The sequence below is a fragment of the Mustela nigripes genome, chromosome 14, assembly GCF_022355385.1.
Source record: "Mustela nigripes isolate SB6536 chromosome 14, MUSNIG.SB6536, whole genome shotgun sequence".
NCBI classification, from domain to species: domain Eukaryota; kingdom Metazoa; phylum Chordata; class Mammalia; order Carnivora; family Mustelidae; genus Mustela; species Mustela nigripes.
Window position 1 is genome coordinate 100,003,706 of NC_081570.1, and position 23,839 is coordinate 100,027,544.

At 48.6% G+C, this 23,839-nt stretch overlaps 1 protein-coding gene across 2 annotated transcripts in view; it reads right to left on the bottom strand.

Annotated features, from left to right (window-relative positions):
• IGSF3 (immunoglobulin superfamily member 3) overlaps positions 1 to 23,839 on the bottom strand; it is a 94,279-nt gene that overhangs the window by 24,910 nt on the left and 45,530 nt on the right. Inside the window, exons 3-7 of one of the 2 annotated variants that reach the window (XM_059375848.1) lie at positions 15,380 to 15,757; positions 12,839 to 13,249; positions 7,279 to 7,668; positions 5,812 to 5,871; positions 3,072 to 3,473 (exon numbers count right to left, since the gene is read on the bottom strand). In XM_059375848.1, the coding sequence (XP_059231831.1) occupies positions 3,072 to 3,473; positions 5,812 to 5,871; positions 7,279 to 7,668; positions 12,839 to 13,249; positions 15,380 to 15,757 (1,641 nt within the window). The remainder of the gene's footprint in view (positions 1 to 3,071; positions 3,474 to 5,811; positions 5,872 to 7,278; positions 7,669 to 12,838; positions 13,250 to 15,379; positions 15,758 to 23,839) is intronic. The other variant, XM_059375849.1, reaches the window with a different exon arrangement.

The window sequence follows — 23,839 nt, forward strand, 5'->3', positions numbered from 1 at the left end:
GCTCAGTAGGAAGTCTGCTGCTCCCTCTCCCTCTGCCTGCAGGTCCCCCTGCTTGTGCTCTCTTTCTCTCTCTAAAAAAAAAAATCTTAAAAAACAAAACAAAACAAAAAATACCAGGAGAAAAAAGCCCCCAAGCCAACTTCATTCATTGCCTGCAATGTGGACACAGCGTCCAGTCCCAACACCTCCCCTGTCTGGTCTGCAGCACATCGGGGCTGGAGAACGGGAAGGCAGGTGGCAGGACACGTCCCACGATCCTGGGCCAGGCAGTGGAGGTTCACTCACCCGCCCTTCTTTCACTCTCCTTGTGAAATTCAAAGGATACAGGCACTGAGGGAGCCACAGCACGTGGCCAGACCTCCAGCAGGGGGGACTTGGGGTGAGGTGGGCTTCTGCCATCACAGTAGGCTGTGAGGCTCCTAATACTCCTCATGGACGGCCAGCTGACTAGTCCCTGACCCCAGCTCCTCAGTGGGGGTTTTCTGACTTCCCTCACCTTGAAACACTACTTAGCATTAATACATTGGTTGTGATCATAAAACCAGGGCCAGCCAGCATTTACGGAGCGCCATGCCCCAGGCATGCTGCCAATGGCTGTGCTTCCACCACACTTCACTGAATCCTCCAAATGACCTCATAGGACAAAAAGACACACCATCCATTCCTTACGGGTGAGGAAGGGGCATGGAGAAGTGAAATGAATTCCCACGGTCAAGCTGCTAGCCAGGGGCAGTCAGGTGGTGTTATCCATGGGAAGGGGTTAAAGGCACAGACCCCTGAGCCAGATGCCTGACGGTGACACTTTCTAGCTATGTGACAGCAGCAAGTTACTTCACTTCTCTCCACCTCTATTTCCCAACCCGTAAAATGGGTCCTTGTGAGGATGAAATGAGTTAATATTTTGCAACATACTTGGCATGGAATAGTACCTGGCCCACGCCCTATTCTGTCATATATGTCATTTGCTGAAGAAACAAAATGCACATAAAGGAAAGTACTTCAGATTCTGTGGGTAAAATACCAGGCACAGAGTGAGTTTTTCAGATTTGTGTGGGGCGGCTAAGACAGCAAATAGGTTGGCATAATCTGCTGAAAACTCTGGATTTTCAGTTTGGATTTCATAAGCTATCTTTATGTATCCTTTAAAAAAAAAGTTAAGACCCAGAGACCCAGCCTTAAACCTTAAGTGGTTGTGGTGGTCACTTGGGTCTCTGTGTGCAGTATATGTTGCCCCAAGGGTGGGGGGAACATAGGACCTCAGGGAGAGGCCATGCACAGGGGTTCCTGGCCTCAACACCCTAAGGGGAGAGAGCTTCTCCAGGCAAGGGACTCTGTCCAGGCTTGACAGAGCACACACCAGGATCACGGAGCACGGGGCAGCCGGCTTACTCTAACTGAATGGTCACGATGGGCCAGGGCAGCTGGAGGGTGTTCCCACCTGTCATCTTCCTGGGGCGCCTGCTGAGAGCCAGCTGTACCTAACTGCACCAATATGAAAACTCATGTAGGTCACCATCTAGACTGACAGGCAACTTGACCCCACAGTGCCCTCTACTCTCCCTGCCCTAACCACCTTGGGCCGCCCTAACTATGGCTCTGGCCAGAGGCACCTCAGAGGTAGAGAACAGGGAAGTAGAACCAAGCCCTGCGATCCCAGGTCAGAGCCCCTGGTAACCCTGACTGTGAGAACCACAGATATAAGGTGAGAAGGAAAATTCTCAGGGGATTAGTGGATTCTGTGAGGTGACCTCTAGAGAAGTGCTCCGGACAAATGTTAATCACTCCTTGGATGTCTCTAACCTCATGATGTGGGGGAAAATGACCGTGACTGGAAAGTTAGACGTTTCCTCACAGGTGGCATCCCCAAAGGTCCACACTGGTGTTGACTGAGCCGGGGTGGGAGGGTGGCAAACTCAACCGGTGGACGAAGTTTCCACAGACAGAAATCTGAGCAATATGATGACTGCAAGAAGCAGGCCAGTCTTGGGGATTAAGCTTTTAGGGAAAAAAAGTGTATTTGTAATCTTGGGTGGGTAGTATATTTGTAATCTTCCATTGAGGGAAAACCAGCCGGGGCTACCATCGTAATGGGTGTGTGAATAAAGGCGCCACCAGCCCTACCTATGAGGAGAGTGGACAATGTAGTCCCAGGGAGTGGGACACAAAGCCACTGAGGACAGCTGATGTCACAGTTGTCCTCATAAACAGGAAGACCTAACAAGACAACAAGTAGCCGACTGGCCTTTTACAATTTAATATGCTGATCATATTAGGCAGATAAACATTGATAGAAGTCTCTTTCACGGCCCCATGAGAAGCAAATCTAATTCTCGGGTTTTAGCAAATCTCAAGGTATCTTTTAATTTCATGCTAATGAGGAAGTGGCTTTCCTAAGAAGGTGCCTTATAGAGGGAAACATGAAAGCACAGGCTTTGAAAGAAAAATGGAGAGACTTAGCTTCCCTGGTCTGGACGATGGGCCTGTCCTTTAAAAGCTGTGGCCCTGGGCATGTGAGGTAACCCTTCTCACTCAGTTTCCTTGTAAAATTGGGTTTAGCCCTTGGCTAGGTGAAAATTCAAAGGGACAATTGAGCTTAAGTGCTTAGACTCAGCCAGGAACATAGTAAATGCTTTAAAAAAAAGGGCGAAAGAGGTACTTTCTACCCTTGTCTGTGTTGCTCTGGCCTTTTGAGAAGGGCTGAGCCCCTGGGCTGCAGGGCAGGAGAGCCTGGGGGTAGGCGAGAGAGGCTCTGCTCTGGGGGGTGGCCGGTTTTGGCAGTGGCCACGTTCCTCCACCTGGGGCCACCACTCCTGCTGGGTGGCCTCAATCCCCTGGCCAGAGTTCTTCCAACTTCACTCCCGTGCGGACCCAGGAAGGGTGCGTGCCCCCAGCTGCCACCAGTCCCCAAGGCCCTCAACCCTACCCACACGTTGGTAACAGGCCCTTCAATTAAACCCTTCAGAAGGTGCCACTGTTTCCTGCCAGAACTCTGATGGAAGTCAGGGTGAGGTTTCTGACAGGGGAGCAGTCTCCCCACTGCCCCACAGAAAGACCACCAGATGCTGCCTTACCAAGAGCCGTGATGGAGACGGGGGTGCTGGCCCGGCGTTCCCCGACGATCTGCCACTCGCCGTCCACAGCCCGCACCCACTCGGTCACGTGGCACTCGTACTGGCCCTCGTCCTCCTTCCTGCTGTTGAAGATGCCCAGGCTGAACGAGCTGGGCTGCACCTGCTCCATCTGGACGCCCCCGAAGCTGCTGCGCTCCCAGTAGGATGCGCCCGGTTGCACAGTGCCGTCCCGGTCTAGCCACATGATGTTGCTGCGGCGGTTCTGCCGGTCCACGAGCTGCCAGATGACGGAGAAGCGGCCCTGCGGCCGGCCCGCCGTGCGGACGCTGCAGGAGAAGTGCAGGTTCTCCCCCTCCAGGATGACACTGGCGTTGCTGGCCACCTCCACAGAGATGCTGCTCTCTGGAAAGAGGGAGAGAGGGCCACGCTGTGGCTTTCAGGCCGCTCCCGCCCCCTCCCCATAGCGGGCAAAGGAGGACGGGGCAGAAGTCATGCTATGCAGGGGCCGGTCACCTGGAGGGTGAAAGCCCCCCGACACTTGCTGCCACTGTGAGCCCTGGCTGCTTCTGGGCACTGCCCCCCCGGATATTAAGATCCATAAACTCAGAGGCCCTTAGCTGGGTGCCAGGGTAATGTGTGGGATAAAGAGGGTCTGAGACCAGAGACTGAATTAGATCCTAAGAAACACAGAGCAATGACCTTGCGCTTGGGGCAAAAAGGCATTTATCAGGGAATCTGCTCAGCTGGGGTTCAAGGATTTTTCCACTTGGGAGTTTGCGTAAGCTGAGTGACTCCGGAATTCTACTTCACCTCCATCTTCCTGCCGTTTGGTGATACGGCAGGCAAATGAATGCTGGACATCTGCAACATGTCACTAGAGCCCTACAGGGCAATATTAGCAAGCAGCACAAAAATGATGGGACATACTTGGAAGATAAACATGAGCTTGCTTGGGTGTAGGTTAAAATGGCACAGGCGTCTTGTTTCACGGAGGGGTGGAGAGTACGCTCTCATACTTCTCATTAATGGACAGACCGAGGCCACCAGCTCTCCAACCTGCCACCCATGTTCAGCCCTGGTTCCACGGCTGCAGCCTCAAAACCTCCTGCCAATCAAAGTTCAGGCAAAGGATCCACTTCCCTTCGCTCCTTCTCTACTCACTTAGTTTGCTGACGTCACTCAGTCAAATTATTTCCACTCTACGTGCTTTGTCTCTAAGATAGGGACAGTGACATTTCTAGTATGCATTTTTTTAAAGATTAAAAAGGAAGTAAGACTATGCATTTAAGTCACCCAACACACTGGAGGATTCCAAAAGGTGGTCACAGTGATCATGATTATTCCTAATAACTTTTGTTGTTATAAATATCCTGGATGTTCAAATCTGTCTTCATTATGCATACATTCTTTTATCTATACTGAGTTTTAAATACAAACACCATAATGAATTCGGCTTCAGTTTTCCAGGTACCACCCACATGAAACACAGTGATTTAAAATCAACCAATGAAATCAAATTCCAGATTAAGCGGCACACCCAATCATGGAGGAGGGACACACAGACACCCATCACCATGTAGTGAATCCATCTCGTCCCATATTTCTCCCACAGGCAGAAACAGACAAAGATGAGCACCGAGCCCCAGCAGCTAGTTCGTGCTATGGGGAGGGTGCCTGCTTTCCATTCTGGACTGGCTTGTTCCCTGTGAAAAATCGATCTGGGCTGGGTGGAAAAGAGGAATTTTCCCAGGAGCCATATGAAGATGATTTACAGAGATGGGGAGGCTCCCGGTTAGCCATCATCTACGGCACTAAGAAGCCCTAAAAACATGGATTTGGAGGCAAGCAGATGGGGCCTCTAGGCCTGGGTTCACTGCTTCCTAACTCTGTAACCTTGGGACTCTTCTTCAACCTCCCCACGCTTCCATTTCTCTTGTGCAAAATGGAGGCACTAAGAGTTCCTGATTCTCGGGGTCACAACACTGTGCACTGTCATCCTCATTAATGATAATTCCTCTTGAAGCAAAAGACCCATCCCTAGCAAGATCGTTCCACGCGGGGAATTGAAAGGACAACTCCGCATGAAGCGATAAAAGTCCCTTCGCTTGCCGCCAGCAGAACAATGTGCAGGGCATCCCTGCCATTCCCTTTGGCCACCCCAGCAGACTCTTCCAGAAGCCCTGGCTGGGTTCCGATGGGGACTGCCTGGAAGAACCGCACCGTGATATGTGGCCCTCGGAGAAGAAAAACCAGGCTGGTGGGCTGGGTCCTAGGCAGATAAGAACCCAGGGGCTGCACTGCCTGTTAAGACTAGTTCCGAGCGTTCCTGAGCCTGAGAAAAAGGCAACCGACAGTGTAGAACTCTCTGGATTAAGCGAGAACTAGCACAGACTAATGAGAATCTGATGGCACAGGCGCTGGTGAAATGTCCCATCAGGAGGGGGGTGAGGCAGCACAGGCTAAGCACGGAGCAGTGGGTCTGGAGCTGGAAGCAAATATTCCTGACACCACGCACACTCAGCCGCTCATAGGACTGGCCCTGCCACGTCTCTACACGGTGCTCTGGCTTCTTCCTTCCTAGGATGGATAGGATTGTGGCCTCTGCAGGGATTTCAGAGGTGGAAGAGCAGGAAGAAGTGATCTATGCAGAAGCACTTGGGCTCTTGGAAGGAAAAGCGCCATTAAAATCCAAGGTATTATCACCATTCCCGATGTGATCGCTGTACTTCGGTAGACTTACCCAAGTGGCCTTGGGGCAGGATCTGGTGGTGCTGAGGGACTTTAACTACCCAGTTATCTGCTGGAAAAGCAATATAGCAGGGCCACAGATCATCAAACAAGTTCTTGGAAGGGGTCGGGGGAAATCTCTTAGTACAAAAGACACAGGAAACAGCGTGGCTGCCCTTCCCTGGATCCTTACAGCACAACGAGGAATTAGTTGCAGATTTAAAGGTAGAGAGTCCGTGGTTAAGGCAAGCACAAACCGACAGAAAACAGTCAGGAGAGTGGGCATTCGATTCCACCGTCTCGACTCTACAAATACTCAGCAAGCACGTTCCCTACGCAAAGCACCATGCTAGGCATTGCAAGGAATAAAATAAGAGTCTAAGAAACAAAATAATTTTGAGATTATTAGATGTGTGAGAGAGATTTTAAAAAATAAAGAAATAAGGACGAAAGAAAGGAACCCCATGGGGGAGAAAAGAGAGAAGTGGCGAGACCCTCTGTTTGCTTTACCCTTCTTGCTTGGGGGGGCTATATTAAAAATGGAAAAGGGAAACTCAAAGCATAGAGGGAACCATACAAGGATAAGGGAAAGAACAGTTGGAGCAGTTGAGAAAAAGGTTAAAGGTTAGTTTAAATACTTCACTGTCCTGTTTAAAAATCAGGGCATGGTAAGCTTTAACTCTCTTTTTAGTAAAAACAGAACTCTGAGAGAACGGAGATGTTAATAACATCCTGACCCTAGGGGATGGGTAAACATGGTAGGCGCAAACGTGGGTAGTGTCCCCGGTTCCCAGCTGCAACGGGTCCCCGCCCAGATGAGGCCAGCTTCCCTGGAGACAGGAGCCTGGCCAGAGCCTTGGAAACCGGCTAAGCTTTCACGGGAAGGCTGTGCTCCAGGAAGACGGGAGAGGTCCCGTCCACTGACTTTTTAAAACACAACTTCAATAGGGAAGAGACCCTTAGGGAAATGCCAACCCTTATACGCAAAAACCCAGACAGCAAATCCTTTTAAATAAGGGGCTTTATGACTGAAAATCCTCCCATAAAAGACCAACCCTTGTAAGTGATATTTCAAGCTAGGCATCTGCCCACTTCTTCTGGGCACTTGATTCCCACGTGGGAGCAAACAGTCATTCCCCGATTCCTGATTTTCCTCCCAGCTGAGCTGGCCCAGCCAGCATTTACAGAGGGCTGCTAACGCTCAGCTCTGGGATGCCCCTTCCAGCCTGCACACACACCCCAGTGCTCTGAGTCACTGGGGGGTGGGGGGGTGAGCTAAGTGTGGGCAGGCAAGCTGGAGAAGGGAGAGAGAAAGATTAGCGGGTTTCTCTGCCAGCGCTGACTGAACCCTTGGGCTCCATGAACCCCCCACCGCCAAATAGCTCATCTGTCCCCCAACTTCTTTTTCAATGATGCCAGCTACAGACCAGACGGGGGTGGGGAGGGGGGAGGAGAGGTGGCAGCACATCTCTCTACTTACTGATGGGGAGGACTATGATGGGGATGTTCTTGGGCCGCTTGCTCTCCTTGTCAATGAACTCCCCGGTGACAGTCTTTTCTCTCTCTGTCACACGACAGTTGTATTTCCCACTGTCTTCCTGGCGGAGGTGGTAGATCTTGAGCACAAAGACACCGTCGCTCTCCTTGGCCACTTTGAGCTGGCCCCTGGCTTCCCGATGGGCGAATTCACTGTTGAGGACTGGCACAGCATTAGGCCCCATGCTGGCGATGAGCGAGCTGTTGAAGGCCCAGGACACAGCGAAGTAACGGTCAGGAACGTTCTGTGCCTCTAGGATGCATCTGAACTCCACCGGCTCACCCACCGTGTACAGCCGCTTCTCGGTCTCCAGCCGAACGGTGAACTCTTTGTCTAAGGAAACCAACAACAAAACGATGCATTCTGGGTGAACACAGGGACCCCCAGCCACCCCAACAGTATCCGCAAATTCCTACCACCGGGGCCTTCTGGGGGCATGCTAACCACAGGGAAGGCACGTCCTCGCAAGTCTTGGGAGAAAAATCCAACCGACGCCCAGGGATAATCTGAGGACCCGAGAACTCCTGAATATCTCGGAGAGAACTCAAAGGTAGCTAGACCCAGACAGTCTAAGGGGCTCATCATCCCAGTTGAGACGGAGGGGACTCTGTAGCCTATGATGTCCAGGATTAGACCCCAGAGGTCAATAAGGAATATCATTCCTGACATCACTTACCCAGGTCTAGCTCTCACCTATACCCCCGGAAATTCCATTTAAGCAACAGGCCTACAAACATTTTCTGCCAATGTGGTGGGACCCACACCATGGAAATGTGAGAGATGAAGTTACACAGGGGCCTAGGCACTAACCCCAGTGCTAAGAAATACTCGAAAATGTACCGATAACTAAGATGTGTTCTTAGTCCCCTGTGCACGCTGGAAATAAAACACAGGTAATTACGACAATCCCTCGCACAAAATTCCACAAAGTGAAAATGAATGTCTCTCCACCAATCACCACCTGTCAGATCAAATCTCGAGAAGGAGGGAGAGGGAAGACACCAAGTTCTGCTGAAAGTGAATGACCTCTGAGATGATCAGGGAGGCCAAGCACCCTCCAGAGAGCTGGCTGTCTGACCGGGAAGGAGTGGGGGCTCAGAGAGGGAAAGGCTCATGGCTGCACACAGCGTCCCATAGACAGTGAGGCACTCACCGCCCCTCGTGGGCACCCATGGCGGAAGTGGGGGCTGAGACAAAGGATGAAGGTTTGCAGAGAACAGAACCACGAGGCCTTGGGTAGGAGGGCTGGAGCTAGGTCCCTCCTTCTTTCAGGCCTAGCTCTGTCCCCCTGAAGATGGGAAATCACAATCCAGGTATGTTGGAATTCCTCATAGACCTGTTGGCTCTGACTTCGACTACCTTCCGTATGCTGGCATTTCCAAGCTTCTACCACTAACTTTGTGACCTTTGCCCCATTTTTGTCCCCCTGTCCTATGCACCCTTCGAGCAGATAAAAAATTCTATTTTCGGGGCACCTGGGTGGCTCAGTTGGTTAAGCAGCTGCCTTCGGCTCAGGTCGTGATCCCAGTGTCCTGGGACTGAGTCCCGCATCGGGCTCCTTGCTCGGCGAAGAGCCTGCTTCTCCCTCTGTCTCTGCCTGCCATTCTGTCTGCCTGTGCTCGCTCTCTCTCCCTCTCTCTCTCTGACAAATAAAATCTTAAAAAAAAAAAAATTCTATTTTCCCTGAAAAATCACAGGGATCACAAGTATGCATCTTTTCCAGTCCAAACTCGGCTTTTCCTCTCCCTGTTCCTGAGGCTCTCAACCACTCCCCCTCCTCCCCTCCCCCATGGGCTGGTGTCTTGCTCCAAACATCCATATTCTTCAGCAAATTAACTCCTTCCTTTAGGATCCCAAATTCCTGACAAAGCAAACCCCAATCAACGACTCCCAGGGGCTCGCCTCCCCGGGGACAGCTGCTGCCTCAGCTTCCTCTTCCTCAAAGACCAGTCCTAGGAGGTGGGAACTGAAGTGAGTTTCTCTTTGTCACCCCCTGCCCAAAAGGGACCCACCAAAAGGGAACTGTGCCTGTGTTATCGGCCAGACAGTGGCTCTGTGGTAAACCCAATTACACTCACTTGACATCAATGATTTTAAAAAAAAGAAAAAAAAAGGCATGCCTTCCAGATAAATGGCACGGAAGACATGCAAACAGGTGCCTGAGACCTCAGAACTTCCCATTTCCATTTCCTCAGAGTTAGGCTGGCTACAACTGCGGCTTTCTACTTGTGGCAACCAGAGACTCTTCTACTCTTGCGGGACAACCCCATGGTTTGGTGAAGCTTGATGTTCCCAGGTCGAAGACACAGGACTTTGAGTACCACTGCCTTCATGTGCAGTTGGTCCTTGGGGATGATGCCCAGTCTATTACACCTCCAGAAACGGATTTCTGCTTTTCCCAATGCCCCTCCCTCTTCAGCTCCCTGGAGTTTGGCTTCTGGCCCCTCTCCCACACTTCACTGTCTTAGCAAATGCCCTCAGTGATTCCCCTGCCCACCGTGGCCCCGACCCATCGCACCAAAGGCTTCTCTCAAGCAGGTTTCAGTCGGACCCACTCTCCTCCCTTGGGTTCCATGACGTCTTCCTTCCTGATTCTCCTCTTGCTTGACTGACCCCTTGGTTTCTTTCTCTTTCTCACCGAGACCTGCTCCTCTGACCTCTCACTGCTGCTGTTCTCCTGGGCCTTTGCAATTACCACCACACAGCTCCTCCCAGCCCTCATCCCTCCCAGGATCAGCACGGACAGTGCTTTTATGTACTGAGCATCTCTGTAAGCTTCTGCGTGAAGGATGGAGTCCTAGACTGAAACTGACAAAAACAGAAGAAAAGACAACCAGGGCTGCCACCGACCGGGAAGCAGAGGCTTTGAAGCAGGACTTTGTTCTAAATACCTTTCTTTCCCCTTCCCTCCCCATCCCAATTCAAGGAATCACCCAGAGCCCTGGCCTCAGGGTGCCCAGTACGTGGATTCCTGCTCCGTGCGGTGCTCCCCATTCTTCCGTCTCTAGCACCCGCTGCCTGCTTTCCAGACTGCCGCCCACCTACCCTGGTCTCAGAGCTCTCTCCTACCTGGTCTCCCCATGGCAGTTTAATCAACCTCCAGCTGGCCTCTGGGGTTCTGTCCTTCTGGAACCCAGAACTCATTGTGTCACTCCTTGCTTGAAAAATCTCTATTTCCCCCTACAGGTGTCTGAAGCAGTGGTTTTCAAACAGTCCTCGGGAGGGGGCAGAGGAAAGGGCAGTTTCTTTATGTAAAATCTTTTGTTGCCCAATAGAGAAAACATTTGGTTAAGGGCAGTGAGGGAACACTGTGGCCCTCAGCGTGCCTTCCTCCAACACCTCCTGGCAGGCACCTCTAAGGGGGCTCCCAAGACCCCAAGAAGGACAGCTTACAAACACTGGGGCTTTGGAGCCAAGGCTGAACTCTGCACTCCAGCACGTGGGCCTCAGGCCTCCTCTTGTCACTCATTTCTGGGCCTCAACCTCTACCCATGCCATGGGACACATTTTTGTGCCCTTAAGCGTGCCCCTCTGGTGTCTCCTCAAGCTTCAGACTCAGCTCCACTTGCCCTCCTTGCTGGTTTTCCTGGATTCTCTTCACTCTCCCATTCAGGGAAAACTTCAGGTCGCCAGGGCACTGCCTCGTCACTGCGTCCCAGAGCACCATCCACATAGCCTCACAGACCTCAGAACACCCCCCTGAGCCACCGGCCTTCACAGCTGCCCCTTCCCTGAGGGCAGGCCCCAAGAGCTGTTCATCTTCGAATCCCCAGCGGCTCTTGCCGGACTTTCACCGCTGCAGAGAATCACTGAATGTTTACTGAAAGGAACTAAGGGAAGGGCCAGATGCGGCTGCAACCGTGGAACCTGAAAAGCTTGGGAGCACCGAGTAAAGTCCTCAACTTTTTTTTGCACCAGTTTTCTCTTGGCTGGCTTAGTCTGAATACATTTGCTGGGCAAATTCAAAAAGTCCTAATCCCAAATTGGTAAGATTAAAATAAAGAAGATTAACTGATGCTACCTAATTTGAAAGCATTAAGATTCAAAATTTGGTCCAGACTTCTGAAGCTGATCTTAAAGCCAACCAGAAAGGGAAAGGATAAATACGAAATGAAGCGCCTTCCCCAGATGTCTTAGTACTGGAAGATCCAAAAGCTGCTAACGGCTCTGGGCCCGACAGAGCAGATAAAGCACTCTCTTTCCTGGAGCCGATCCTTCTCATGAAAGCCCATCCGCTGTCCAGAGAATCCCTTCTGCTCTATTACCTGTAGAGCTGTGCCAGACAACATAGACAGCAGAAGAATCACCTGGGATATGTACTGGAAATCCAGCTTCCCAGCCCCCCCAGCCCCGCTCCAGCAGCCTGATTCAGGAATCTGTACCACTGGGTAGATTAGAAGCACTGCTCTACACGGACACAAGAAAAAGTGGCAGAAGGCCAAGACCACTGACTGTGTGTAGCAAACAGGACAGCGAGGTCAAAGTCAGGTCCTGAAGATGAGACCCCAAATGTACCACAGATCATCTCCCATAAACCACACCTCCAATCACAGCTCCTCCTGGAGGTGAGGAACAACACAGGAACGTCCTCGGGCTGCCTACTGCACCTCGATGATGGCTCGATGACCAAAGTCAGGGCACTGAAGGTCTCGTGGAGGGCCTGCTGCTGCCCAGCCAAGGCAGCCCGCGACAGACATTAGCTCCGATCTGGAGCATGGCTGGACTCGGGGGCACGGGGCAGTTGGAGAGTGTGGGGAGTCAGAGAGGATCTCTGCTCATGGAGTCATCATCTTCTCACCCCAGCTATAAACATGTCAACTCAGCCTCCTCAGGGAGCCCCCTTAGCAGGTCTTTCACCAGTGAAAGCCCTTATGGGAGAATCTGATACTCGTCAGGTGGACCTCGATGCCCTGCCCTGGGACTTCTCCCGGGGCCCCATCATAAAGCATAAAGCCCTCAGCATCTGCCCCACCACTGACTTACTTTGCAGAACTTCCGAGGGACCCTGAAGTACTACGTGATAAAGCATTCTGGAAATTATAAAACACTACCAAGGACATAGTATTAATATAGAAAATCATAATTAAAGCCAAAATTTCCCTAGATCATAATTTCAGACCTCTGATGGAAGGCACATAATCTCAAATGTCTTCTACAAATAAAATAGGACTGGTCACCGAAACAGGTAATGTCATCAAAGTGGGGGGGCAGGCCCCGGGAACCCAGTTCATTAGATACAAAACAGTTTATGTGAAATCTTCCCATTTTTAAAAATGAACCTGTAATTCAAGAAAAATATCAAATACCCCAATGGGCCCAAGAAACCCTGTCTGTAAGCTGGATTTGGGCTGGCTGCCTCCTCTCCAAAAGTCACTAGATGTCAGATTTTAGGCAGGCCCCTCTATGTTCCTAGTACTTTCAGAGGTCACCAGAGAAGGATTCTGTACCTTCTCCTAGCATCACACAACTCCCCCCCACCAGCAAGAACAAGAGAGAAACTGACCTGTGGGCTGGACGTTGACCACAGTACCCTCGGACCGCTTTCGGGTCATGGCGTACCATGAGCCATCCGGGTCCTGGATCCACTCGGCAGCCTCACAGTAGAACTCGCCCTGGTCGGAGGGCTGCAGGTGGAAGACGGTGAGGCGGAACGTGGAGCTCCCCAGCTTGTCCAGCCGCACCTCCCCCAGGCTCTGCCTCTGGGCGTACTCGCTGCTGGAGTGCAGCACGAAATCTCGGCTCAGGGCAATGACCTCTGTGGGCTTCTCGCCCCCTCGCTGCCGGAGCCAGGCCACTGACAGGTGGCTGTGCTGGAACGTCTCTGTGGTCACCTCACACGTCAGCTCCAAGGGGTCCTGCTCCACTTTGTGCAGAGTCTGGGGCACGGCCGTGGTCTGCAGGGTGTCAGGAATCACTGCAACACAGAAATGTCCCAGGCGCATGGTCCCAAAGCTGCAGAACCTCACCGTTGCCGGGGGGCCAGCCACTGACCCCACACGGCCTTCAGCAGTCACCAGGAGGCCTCAGTCAACCCCAGATGGCACAGAAACAGAAGCAGTTTCCTGCGTGGATTTGGACTGCAATTTTTTGGCACTTAACGCTTACCTGTTTGCTATTTTAATAACACTTGGCTAACACAGGCAGGACGTACTTCGTTTCTCATAGTAAATGAACTCCCTAAAAATACCGTGTCAACAAGAATTCTCTTTTAGGCCAAATGAGATTTTGTTGTTCCTTCTGGTACTGCTTCAAGATACTTCGTTTGGCTTCTGACCGATCCTCAAAAGGAAATAGTTCTTAGAAGTTGCATTTTCACATGTCTGTACACCTCGCTGACTTCCTCCCCTCTCACTGCCTCACCCCCGTGTTCCCCCCCACTCACTTCAGCAATGCAATGCTCTAGCAAGGCTATGTTGTAAGAAAAAAAAAAAAAGAAAGAAAGAAAGAAAAGTCTTTGGCAGAGGAAAACAACAACAACCTTGATCATCAGGTAGGTGGAATTTTCCTGTAATTCATGTGTCAGAGGGGTCCGTGCTAGAAGGAAGCCTCAGTTCTGGCAAGTAAGAACATGGCCCCATGGCCCCTTGGTCAGAACTGCACTCTGGGGGCACCTGGGTGGCTCAGTGGGTTAAACCTCTGCCTTCAGCTCAGGGTCCTGGGATCAAGCCCCACATCGAGCTACCTACCTCTCTGCTTACTTGTGATCTCGCTCTCTGTCAAATAAAAAAATAAAATCTAAAAAACAAAAATAAAACCAAAACTGTACTCTGGAGACTCAACACCCCCCTTCTTGGCCTGGGGCCACCCCAGTCACAACCAGTGTGTGCTTTCTTACTGAGCTCATCTCAGGCCTGGGTCTCACAGGCCTCTCGACAGGATGCAGACCGACAGAAAGGAAAAGCAAGTTTGGTGTGGGGTGGGGAGGGGAGAATTCAGTGTGGACAGCACTGGGGCGTAAGGTTCACCCATGTAGAGGGTCAGCAATAATATTCTGTTTTTCTGCTCAAGATATAATTTCCAAGCAGAACGGTGATAATAAAAACTGGAGATTAAGACTTGGGCGGAAAAACAGACCAGCCCTGATATCGTTGACTCTTCCAAATCAGCAAGCCTGGTGGCCCACAGCCGTCCACACTGAAATCTGTCCCCTCCCACCAGCAACCTCCAACATTCCGGGGGTACTAGGGCCAAGGGAGACAGCTGGTGCACAATCCCTTGCTTGTGCAGCCGGAGGACCTAGGGAGTGGCTCTGGGTGTGAACAAGGACCCGCAGGTGCACTCGCCTCCTGATTCAGCCATGCCCTGCAAGTCTCAGAGCCCCAGAGCCCCAGAAGCGCAGTTTTGCTTCTCTGCTAGCTGATGTCCTATACTCCACCTCCATCACTTCTTCAGGCAGATCATCAACCACAAATGTCCTTGCCTTCGATTTTCGATTTTCGTATCTCCTTTCACCAGCTACAGGGTCAGTCAACCTTCTCTGAATTCTTAACACCTGCACTCGATCTTTTGTTTTAGCCCCAGCCTTCTATTTACAAGGAATTTACAAGGGAACCCACAACCTTTGTTCACTCATGCTACTGGTTAACCACTAAGACATCTGGGGAGCTTTGAGTTTTTGTTGTTGTTGTTGTTTAATCAAGTAAAGTTGCACGAGGAAAGCAGGGACTCAGTAATCGGACTCAGTATTTATTTCCTCCCCTGCCCCACAACCCATATGGTGAACCCAATCCTTCCTTCCCCCACCCCCAGTGGTGTTTGGAGGTGAGGCCTCTGGGAGGCGACGGGGTCATGGAGGGGGAGACCTTGGAATGGGGCCTCAGTGAGCTCTCTCATTCCCTTTCTGCCATGGGAGAACACAACGAGAAATCAAAGGTTGGCAACCCAGAAGAGGGCCCTCACCAGAACCAACCGTGCCTGCCACCTTGACCTTGCACTTCCAGCCTCCAGAACTGTGTCAGCCATCTGGGCTGTGGCATTTGGGTATAGCACCCTGAGCCGACTCACTGGGGTGGGATGCCAGCCACAGAAAACGTCATCTCCTTACCCACGAGGTTCATCTTGGCACTGTAACTCCCGAAGTACTGGTTGTCCGTGCTGGGCGTGTGGCACTCATACTCCCCGGCGTCCCGGGCCTGCAGGTCGGTGATATGCAGCAAGGCTGAGTTTCCCTGGACCCTCTCCACGTAGATCTTCCCCCCGCGGACTCGCTGGGTGTAGATGGCGTAAGGGAAGGAGGAGTCCACGGTGCTGACAATTTGGACCTCCCGTTCTGGGGCGGATGGCAGGTAAATGGACCACTGGAAATTCTGCTCCGAAGGCCCCTGGTAGCCGCTCACATTGCACCAGATGGTGATGTGGGAGCCCTCCGTGCGGTACAGGGGTCCTTCCTGTACGGCGACATGTCGCTGTGCCAGCACTACACCTGTGGGGGACACACGGACAGGCTCGCTTACTTCCCAGACCAAAACGCAGAGTAGGCAGCGATCTTCAAAAACGTTTGTGATTTGTATGACATGATCATATAAATAGCTTCCTGGCCCTCTCTGAGGTGCTCTGTGATTTATAAATATTAATTAAAACACTGCGCTAAAGCTCTGTCCCGAATTTGCATATATGGAGATCTGACCAAGCAAAGCCGCAGTTGGTTACTGATTCAACGGCTGAACCCTTGGGAATTTCATTTAGTCCCTCTGCTATTTGTGTAGCGGTTTTATATCTACTTATTAATGCCGTTTATAAAGTTTTTAATGAAATGAGCAGGAAACGTTGACTCCTTGACACCCATTCCCATGAAAACAAATAAAAGCAACTGTCCTGCAGTCTGGGCCTGTAGGATGAAGGGCGTCCCGCGGCCCTTGCTTTGGTGCTGCGCCCTTTGTTTTTAGATGTAGCTCTTCCCAGCACAGGAAGTGGAGGAGCAGTTACTCACCTCTTGGAGCTCCTGCGGGGGACTGCGGCTGGAAGCTGAATGCACATGAATGTGGAAGGACAGCCCCGATGCCCGCACACTGGCCATGGGGGGAGGGGAGCTGCCAGTCTGGCTGGCTATGCTGCTCTGGGCTCACCCCTGCCTGCCTTCTCCTCATTCTTCTCAACTACGCTCTCCCCCATAGACTCGGGAGCATGGAAAATGGTGAGTTTCATTTCTCATTCCATGCTAGCCTGAAACTGCTACTGCCTGAGCCCCAGGGCAGGGAGGAGAAGGCGCCCCCCACATCTCCTCACCAACGCAGACCCCCCACCCCCAGGCCGAATGGCCTTCCTTCCCTGCAGCAGCTGGGTACAGCAGTGAGGCACAGGGGGCAGCTGAGTTCTAGCCCCTGTTCTGCCAGTAACTAGGACTGGCTGTGTCATCTTGGACAGGCTGCTTTTCCTTTCTGGACCTTGATCTCTTCATCTATAAAATCATTTCTAAGAAGGCTTGGGAGTGGACCAGCACATACGTTAGGGCTGGCTTTGTCCCTTACTAGCTGTGACCTTGGCTTAATTACTTAAAACCTTGGGGCCTCAGTTTTCTCATCTGTAAGACTGGGACAATAACATGGGCCTCACGGAGTTATCAGACTCAGTAAGATAACGCCCATAGGGGCACCTGGGTGGCTCAGTGGGTTAAAGCCTCTGTTTTCCGATGGGGTCATGATCCCAGGGTCCTGGTGATCGAGCCCCGTAACAGGGCTCTCTGCTCAGCAGGGAGCTTGCTTCCCTTCCTCTCTCTCTGCCTGTCTCTCTGCCTACTTGTGATCTCTGTCTGTCAAATAAGTAAGTAAAATCTTTAAAGCAAACAAACAAAAGCACCTGTAAATCCCCCAACACAGGCTCTAGCCCACAGTTACTCTTCCATGCAGGGCTGCTAGCTAAAAACCCCTCCTGGCTGGAACATTCTGCAGTGCTGGATCCATGGGTTTGGCCAGACATCCCCAAGGACAATCCAAGGGCCTCTTGACGACAACAGCGTCTCTCTCCCACCCACCTCCACGCACAGCAGCAGCCCACTTCCACAGTCCATGACAGCTTCCCCTCTCCCTCTCCGAAAAGGAATCCCAGCTGCCCAGATGTGAACCGATCTGACGGGGATCCAGCTGGTGAGCAGCCCAGACAGCTCGAGGACATGGGGACACAGCTCAAGGCCAGTCCAGGGCTGCACTTGGGAGGGGGCAGGATGGGCACCTCCGAGCAAGCTGGCCTCAGCTACAAGATGACAGACTTTACCACAGACGAGGAGCTTCCGACCTGTAATTCACGGAAATCCTTTCCTCCCAATCCAAGTCTTACACGGAACCCCAGCTTGGCTTCCTGCGCAGAAACTGGGAACTGAACAAATGAAGGGGAGGGGAACAAATCAACGGATCAAAGTGGTCTGTGAATGTCATTGATCCATCTTGGTTGACAGCCCTCATTACTACACGGAGAGCCACCGAGGAGATAGCTCATTAGTTATTTTCGGTCTGTGAAAATTGTGGTGTATAACATTTTGACTATGTGTACTCTGTCTATGACAACTTAAAATATCTGTATGGTGACATTCTGAATCAAATGTTTGCACTCCTCCAGAAACACAGAACTCTGAAAACAATCTAACTGCACTGAGAACATTCAAGTCTCTTTGTATCTCCGGGCTTGGGGACACTAAAGCCACAGCCGCTTGCCAGGAAGGCCACTAGAGGCAGGTGAGAGGGAGCCAGCTTCTCCTTCATGCTGCAGCCACACTAGAATCACCCGGGGACCTTTCCGACACAGCAGGGCCTGGACCCCAGCTGGTGTAACTGGTCTGGGGTGCTGCCCAGCCAGTAGCAATTCTAAAAATCCAAAAGCATGGCAAGGTCGACAACTGCTGCTTCCATGGCTCTCTATGTGCTGGCAACCAGGTGTCCAGATTTTGAAGGCCATCTCCTCCCTTCTGCAAAGACTCTCCGTGAATCTGGGTCAAGAGAGCATCACTCTTCTCTAGTGAATGGGCGTGGCGGAGGCCAGTCCGATGATGCTGGCTCTTCTCACGCAAGGCAACCCGGAGCTTAGCCAGCCCATATTTTCCTCACAGACCTTACCACAGCGTTCGGCCATCAGATCACACATGTCACCCCCTGGAAAGTAAACAGCGTGAAGCGGCCTTGATGAGCTGAGGCATCCGGGTCAAACTAACTCGTCCAAGCCCAAAGCAGGCTGTAAGCAGCCTTGTTGAACAAATAAATAAACAAACACCGGACTGGACTTGAACCACACACATTCGGCCGCACTTGTTCATTCAAGATCTCCTTCATTTCCTTCCCGCCCCACAAAGGGCCTCTGGTCCCTGAAAATAACACCGTTGTTAAAGAGTGGACCCTAACACAGAAGTAGAAATTACATTTTCCTTCTCAGTTTAATTCCCTTTCTGCACCCCACTCTCCACATTTCCTATTCCTGGCACTGCCCCCTCATTTTCTGAGACAGCGCCATGTCTTCAAAGAGACCCAGGTCCCCTACCTGGCCAAGGCCTGCGCTGGCCTCGAGGCCCCTTCCGTCTTCCCTCTCAGCCTACAGCAAGAGACTCCTCCTGGGCAGGGATTACTTTTTTTTAGTGTTATTGCTTTTTTTTCACTTTAGACATTCTTATATGTTTTGAATTACTTTGCAACAAGCAAATACCACTTCTGTAATTTAAAAAGAAAAGAACAAATATACACAGGGTCATATACAGCCATCTAAATAGGACTGGATGCAAAAGGCAGAGAAAGAGTGGAAGACAAAAATAAGAGCAAGGAGCAAGGGCTACAAATACAAAACAGTAATATGTGTGGTAGATACAAATGCAACTATATCAGAAATCACTCTGAACATCCATCAATGGTCTAAACGTGCCAATTAAAAGACAGAGATTGTGAGAGTGGATCAAAACACAACGAGTCAAAAATTAACAAGTCAGGAAATGACAGATGCTGGCGAGGATGTGGAGAAAGGGGAACCCTCCTACACTGTTGATGGGAATGCAAGCTGGTGCAGCCACTCTGGAAAACAGCATAGAGGTTCCTCAAAAAGTTGAAAATAGAGCTACCTTAGGACCCAGCAATTGCACTACTGGGTATTTACCCTAAAGATACAAATGTAGTGATCTGAAGGGGCACGTGCACCCGAATGTTTATAGCAGCATTGTCCACAATAGCTTAACTATGGAAAGAACCTAGATGTCCATCAACAGATGAATGGATCAAGAAGATGTGGTATATATACACAATGGAATACTATGCAGCCATCAAAAGAAATGAAATCTTGCCATTTGCAACAACATGGATGGAACTAGAGGGTAGTTAGTGCTTAGTGAAATAAGTCAAGCGGAGAAAGACAACTATCATATGATCTCCCTGATATGAGGAAGTGGTGATGCAACGTTGGGGACTTGGGGGGTAGGAACAGAATAAATGAAACAAGATGGGATCGGGAGGGAGACAAACCCTAAGAGACTCTTAATGTCACAAAACAAACTGAGGGTGGCCGGGGGTAGAGGAGTAGGGAGAGGGTGGTGGGGTTATGGACTTTGGGGAGTGTATGTGCTATGGTGAGTGCTGTGAATTGTGTAAACCTGGCGATTCACAGACCTGTACCCCTAGGGCTAATAATACGGTATATGTTTATAAAAAAATTTAAAAATTAAAAAAGAAATCATAGAGTAACACAGTGTTTGGCGCAGTCATGAGAAAGCACTCTATCAATTTTCACAATTTTAAACATAATGTTAACGCTTAATATCAAATGAGATAATAATGTGGAAGTACTCTGTAAAGTGGTACAGGGCTGTACCCATTGTTGAGAGTTTCCTCTACATAAATGCCTCACACTTCTTTGATGCCATTAGTGATAATAGTCCAGTGTCATGTTATTGTAACTGAAGGGTAATTCTCTGTATATTTTGTCTGTTGAAGGTGTGGATAGAAATTAATAAAGCTCCCTTCACTCTATAAAAAAACAAAAACAAAAAAAACCACACGAGCCAACATATAATATCTTATATGTCTTGTAGATATTATATATCTATAAGAAGTCCACTCTAAATATAAAGGCGCATATAGATTATGGGTAAATGGATGGAGAAAAATACCCCATGTAACCACCAATCAAAAGAAGCAGGGAGGCACCTAGATGGCTCAGTGGCTTAAGCCTTTGCCTTTGGCTCAGGTCATCTCAGGGTCCTGGGATCGAGCCCCACGTCAGGCTCTCTGCCTACTTGTGATCTCTGCCTGTCAAATAAATAAATAAAATCTTAAAAAAAAGAAAGCAGAAGTAAAATTCTATTAATCTCAGAGCAGATTTCAAGGTAGAGAAAGTTAAAACTGATGATGAAGGACATTACATAATTCTCCACAAAGACATAACAATTCTTAACGTGTACGCACATGACAACAGAGCATCATACTGGATGAGGCAAAAACTGATAGAACTATAAGGAGAAATGGATGAATACACTAGCAGAGCTGGCGACTTTGGTACCCCTCTCTCAGAAATGGACTGCTCCATCAAGCAGAAAATCAGTAAGGATATAGCTGAACTCAACAACACCATCAATCAACTGAACGTAACAGACGTCTATTGACCACTTCATCCAACAGCAGCTGAGTACTCATTCTTCTCAAGCTTGCATGGAACAGTCTCCAAAACAGACCACATTCTGGGCCATAACACACACCTTAGCAAATTCTGCATTAGCAAATGCAGAAGACTAGAAATCGCAGTGTCTGCTCGCAGACCACAGTGGAATCATGTAACAGAAAAATAACTGAAAAATCCCCAAACATGTGGATATTAAACAACACACTTCTAAAGAACACCTGGATCACAGAAGAAATCTCAAGAGATATTTAAAAATATTTTGAATTCAATGAAAATGAAAGCACAACTTACCAAAATGTGTCATATGCAGGCAAAACAGAGTTTAGAGGGAAATTTATATCGTTGGACACATGTATTAGAAAGGAAGAATGACCTCAAATCAGTAATCTAGGTTTCCATCTTAGGGAAATAGAAAAGGAAAAGCAAATTAAGTCCAAAGTAAGCAGGAGATAGAAATCAATGGAATTGAAAATAGGAAATCAAGAGAGAAAATCAACAAAGTCAAAAGCTCTTCTTTGAACAGATCAATAAAATCTATAAGCCCCTGGCCAGGATAACTAAGAAAAAAGAGAAAGGACACAAATTATCTAATAATAAAAAATGAAAGAGAAGACATCACCACAAGGCCCATGGAAATTAAAAGGATACTTAAGGAATCCTATGAAGAAGTCTGTGCCTACAAATTTGATAACCTACACGACAAGGATCAATTCCTTGAAAGACAGAATCTGTGAAAACCCACATGAGAAAGAGATGATTTCAATAGACCTATAGTCCTATCAAACAAATTGATTCAGTAATGAATAACCTTCCAAAGCAGAAAGCACCAGGTCCAGATGAGTAAATTCTATTGAAAATTTAAGGAAAAAAGTATGCCTACTCTCTACCATCTCTTTCAGAAAAACAGAAGCAGCAGAACACTTCTTAACTCATTCTGTAAGGCCAGCACTACCCTAACACTCAAACTAGACAAAGACATTATAAGAAAAATACAGACCAATATCTCTCATGAGCATAGATGCAAAAATCTTCAACAAAGTATTAGCAAATCAAGCCCAACAATTTACAGAAAGAATTATACACCAAGACCACATAGGATTTATCCCAGGTATGCAAGACTTGTTCAATATTTAAAAATCAGTTAATGTAATCTACCACATCAATAGGCTAAAAAAGAAAAATCACATGATCATATCAAGAGAAGCAGGAAAAGCATCTGAGAAAATCCAACAATATTCACCATAGAAAGTCTCAGTAAAGTAGGAACACAGGAGAATTTTTCCATCTTAATAAAGAATATCTAAAAAAAAAAAAAAATCCATAGCTAACAGCAAACTTAATGGTGAGAAACTCAAAGCTTTCCCACTAAGATTAGGTACAATGCAAGGATATTCCTTTTTACTACTACTCCTTTTCAAATTCATACTTGAAAGTCCTTGCTAATGAGATAAGGCAAGAAAAGGAAATAAAAAGTATACAGAAGGGGTGCTTGGGTGGCTCAGTGAGTTAAAGCCTCTGCCTTCGGCTCAGGTCATGACCAGGGTCCTGGGGTTGAGCCCCGCATCAGGTTCTCTGCTCAGCGGGAAGCCTTCCCCCCCAACCCTGCCTGCCTCTCTGCCTACTTGTAATCTCTGTCTGTCAAATAAATAAATAAAATCTTAAAAAAAAAAAAAAGTATACAGATTGGGAAGGAAGACATTAAACTGTCTTTATTCACAGATGACATGATTGTCTATATAAAAAACCTAAAGGGATTGACTAAAAAAACAAACAAACAAACCCTGGAACAAAAGGAATGTAAAGTTTTGAAAACACAATACCATTTACATTAGTACTCCCCAAAATGGAATAGTAGAAATGTAACAAAATATACAGAAGATATATATGAGGAAAGGTACAAAACTCCGATGAACAATATCAAAGAACTAAGCAAATGGAGAAAAAGTCAATGTTCCTGGATAAAAGGACTCAATATCATCAAAATAACAGTTCTTACCTGCTTTATAGATTGAACGCAATTCCAATCAAAATCACAGTAAGTCATCTGTGTATATCAACAAACTGATTCTAAAGTTTATCAGAAAGGCAAAAGACCCAGAATAGCCAACACTATATCGAAAGAGGAGAACAAAGTTGAAGGGCTAAAGCTATGCAACTTTAAGACTTACTATAGAGTAATGAAAACAGCATGGTATTGGAGAAAGAAAGGGCAAATAGATCAATGGAACGAAATGGAGCCCCATAAATACTTAACTGATCTTTGACAAATGGGCAAAGGCAATCCAATGGGGCAGAGACAGTCTCTTCAACAAATAATGCTCACATAACTGTATAAACACATGCAAACAAATAAGAACAAATAAGCAAAAAACCCAAATCTAGACACAGACCTTTTTCCCTTCACAAAAACTAACTCAGAATGGATCACAGACCTAAATGTAACATGTGAAAGCATAAAACTCCTAGAAAATGACCTAAGAGGAAGCCTAGGTGAGGTTGGGGACAGTGATAACCTTTCAGATACAAACATTAACGGCATGATCCATGAAAGAAATAATGGATAAGTGCTCTTAAAATTAAACTCCTCCTGTACCCCTGGGGCTAATAATACATTATATGTTTATTAAAAAATTTAAAAATTAATAAAAAAAATTAAACTCCTGCTCTGTGAAAAACAAAATCAAGAGAATTAGAAGACAAGTCACTGACTGGGAGAAAATATTTGTAAAAGACACATCTGATAGAGGACTGATAACAAAATATACAATGAACTTTCAAAACTCAAAAATAAGAAAAAAAATGATTAAAAAATGGGCCAAAGACCTTAAGAAACACCTCACCAAAGAAGACATCAGATGGCACAGAAGCATATGAAAGGCTGCCCTACATCTTGTCACCGGGAAAACAGAAATGAAAACAAAAA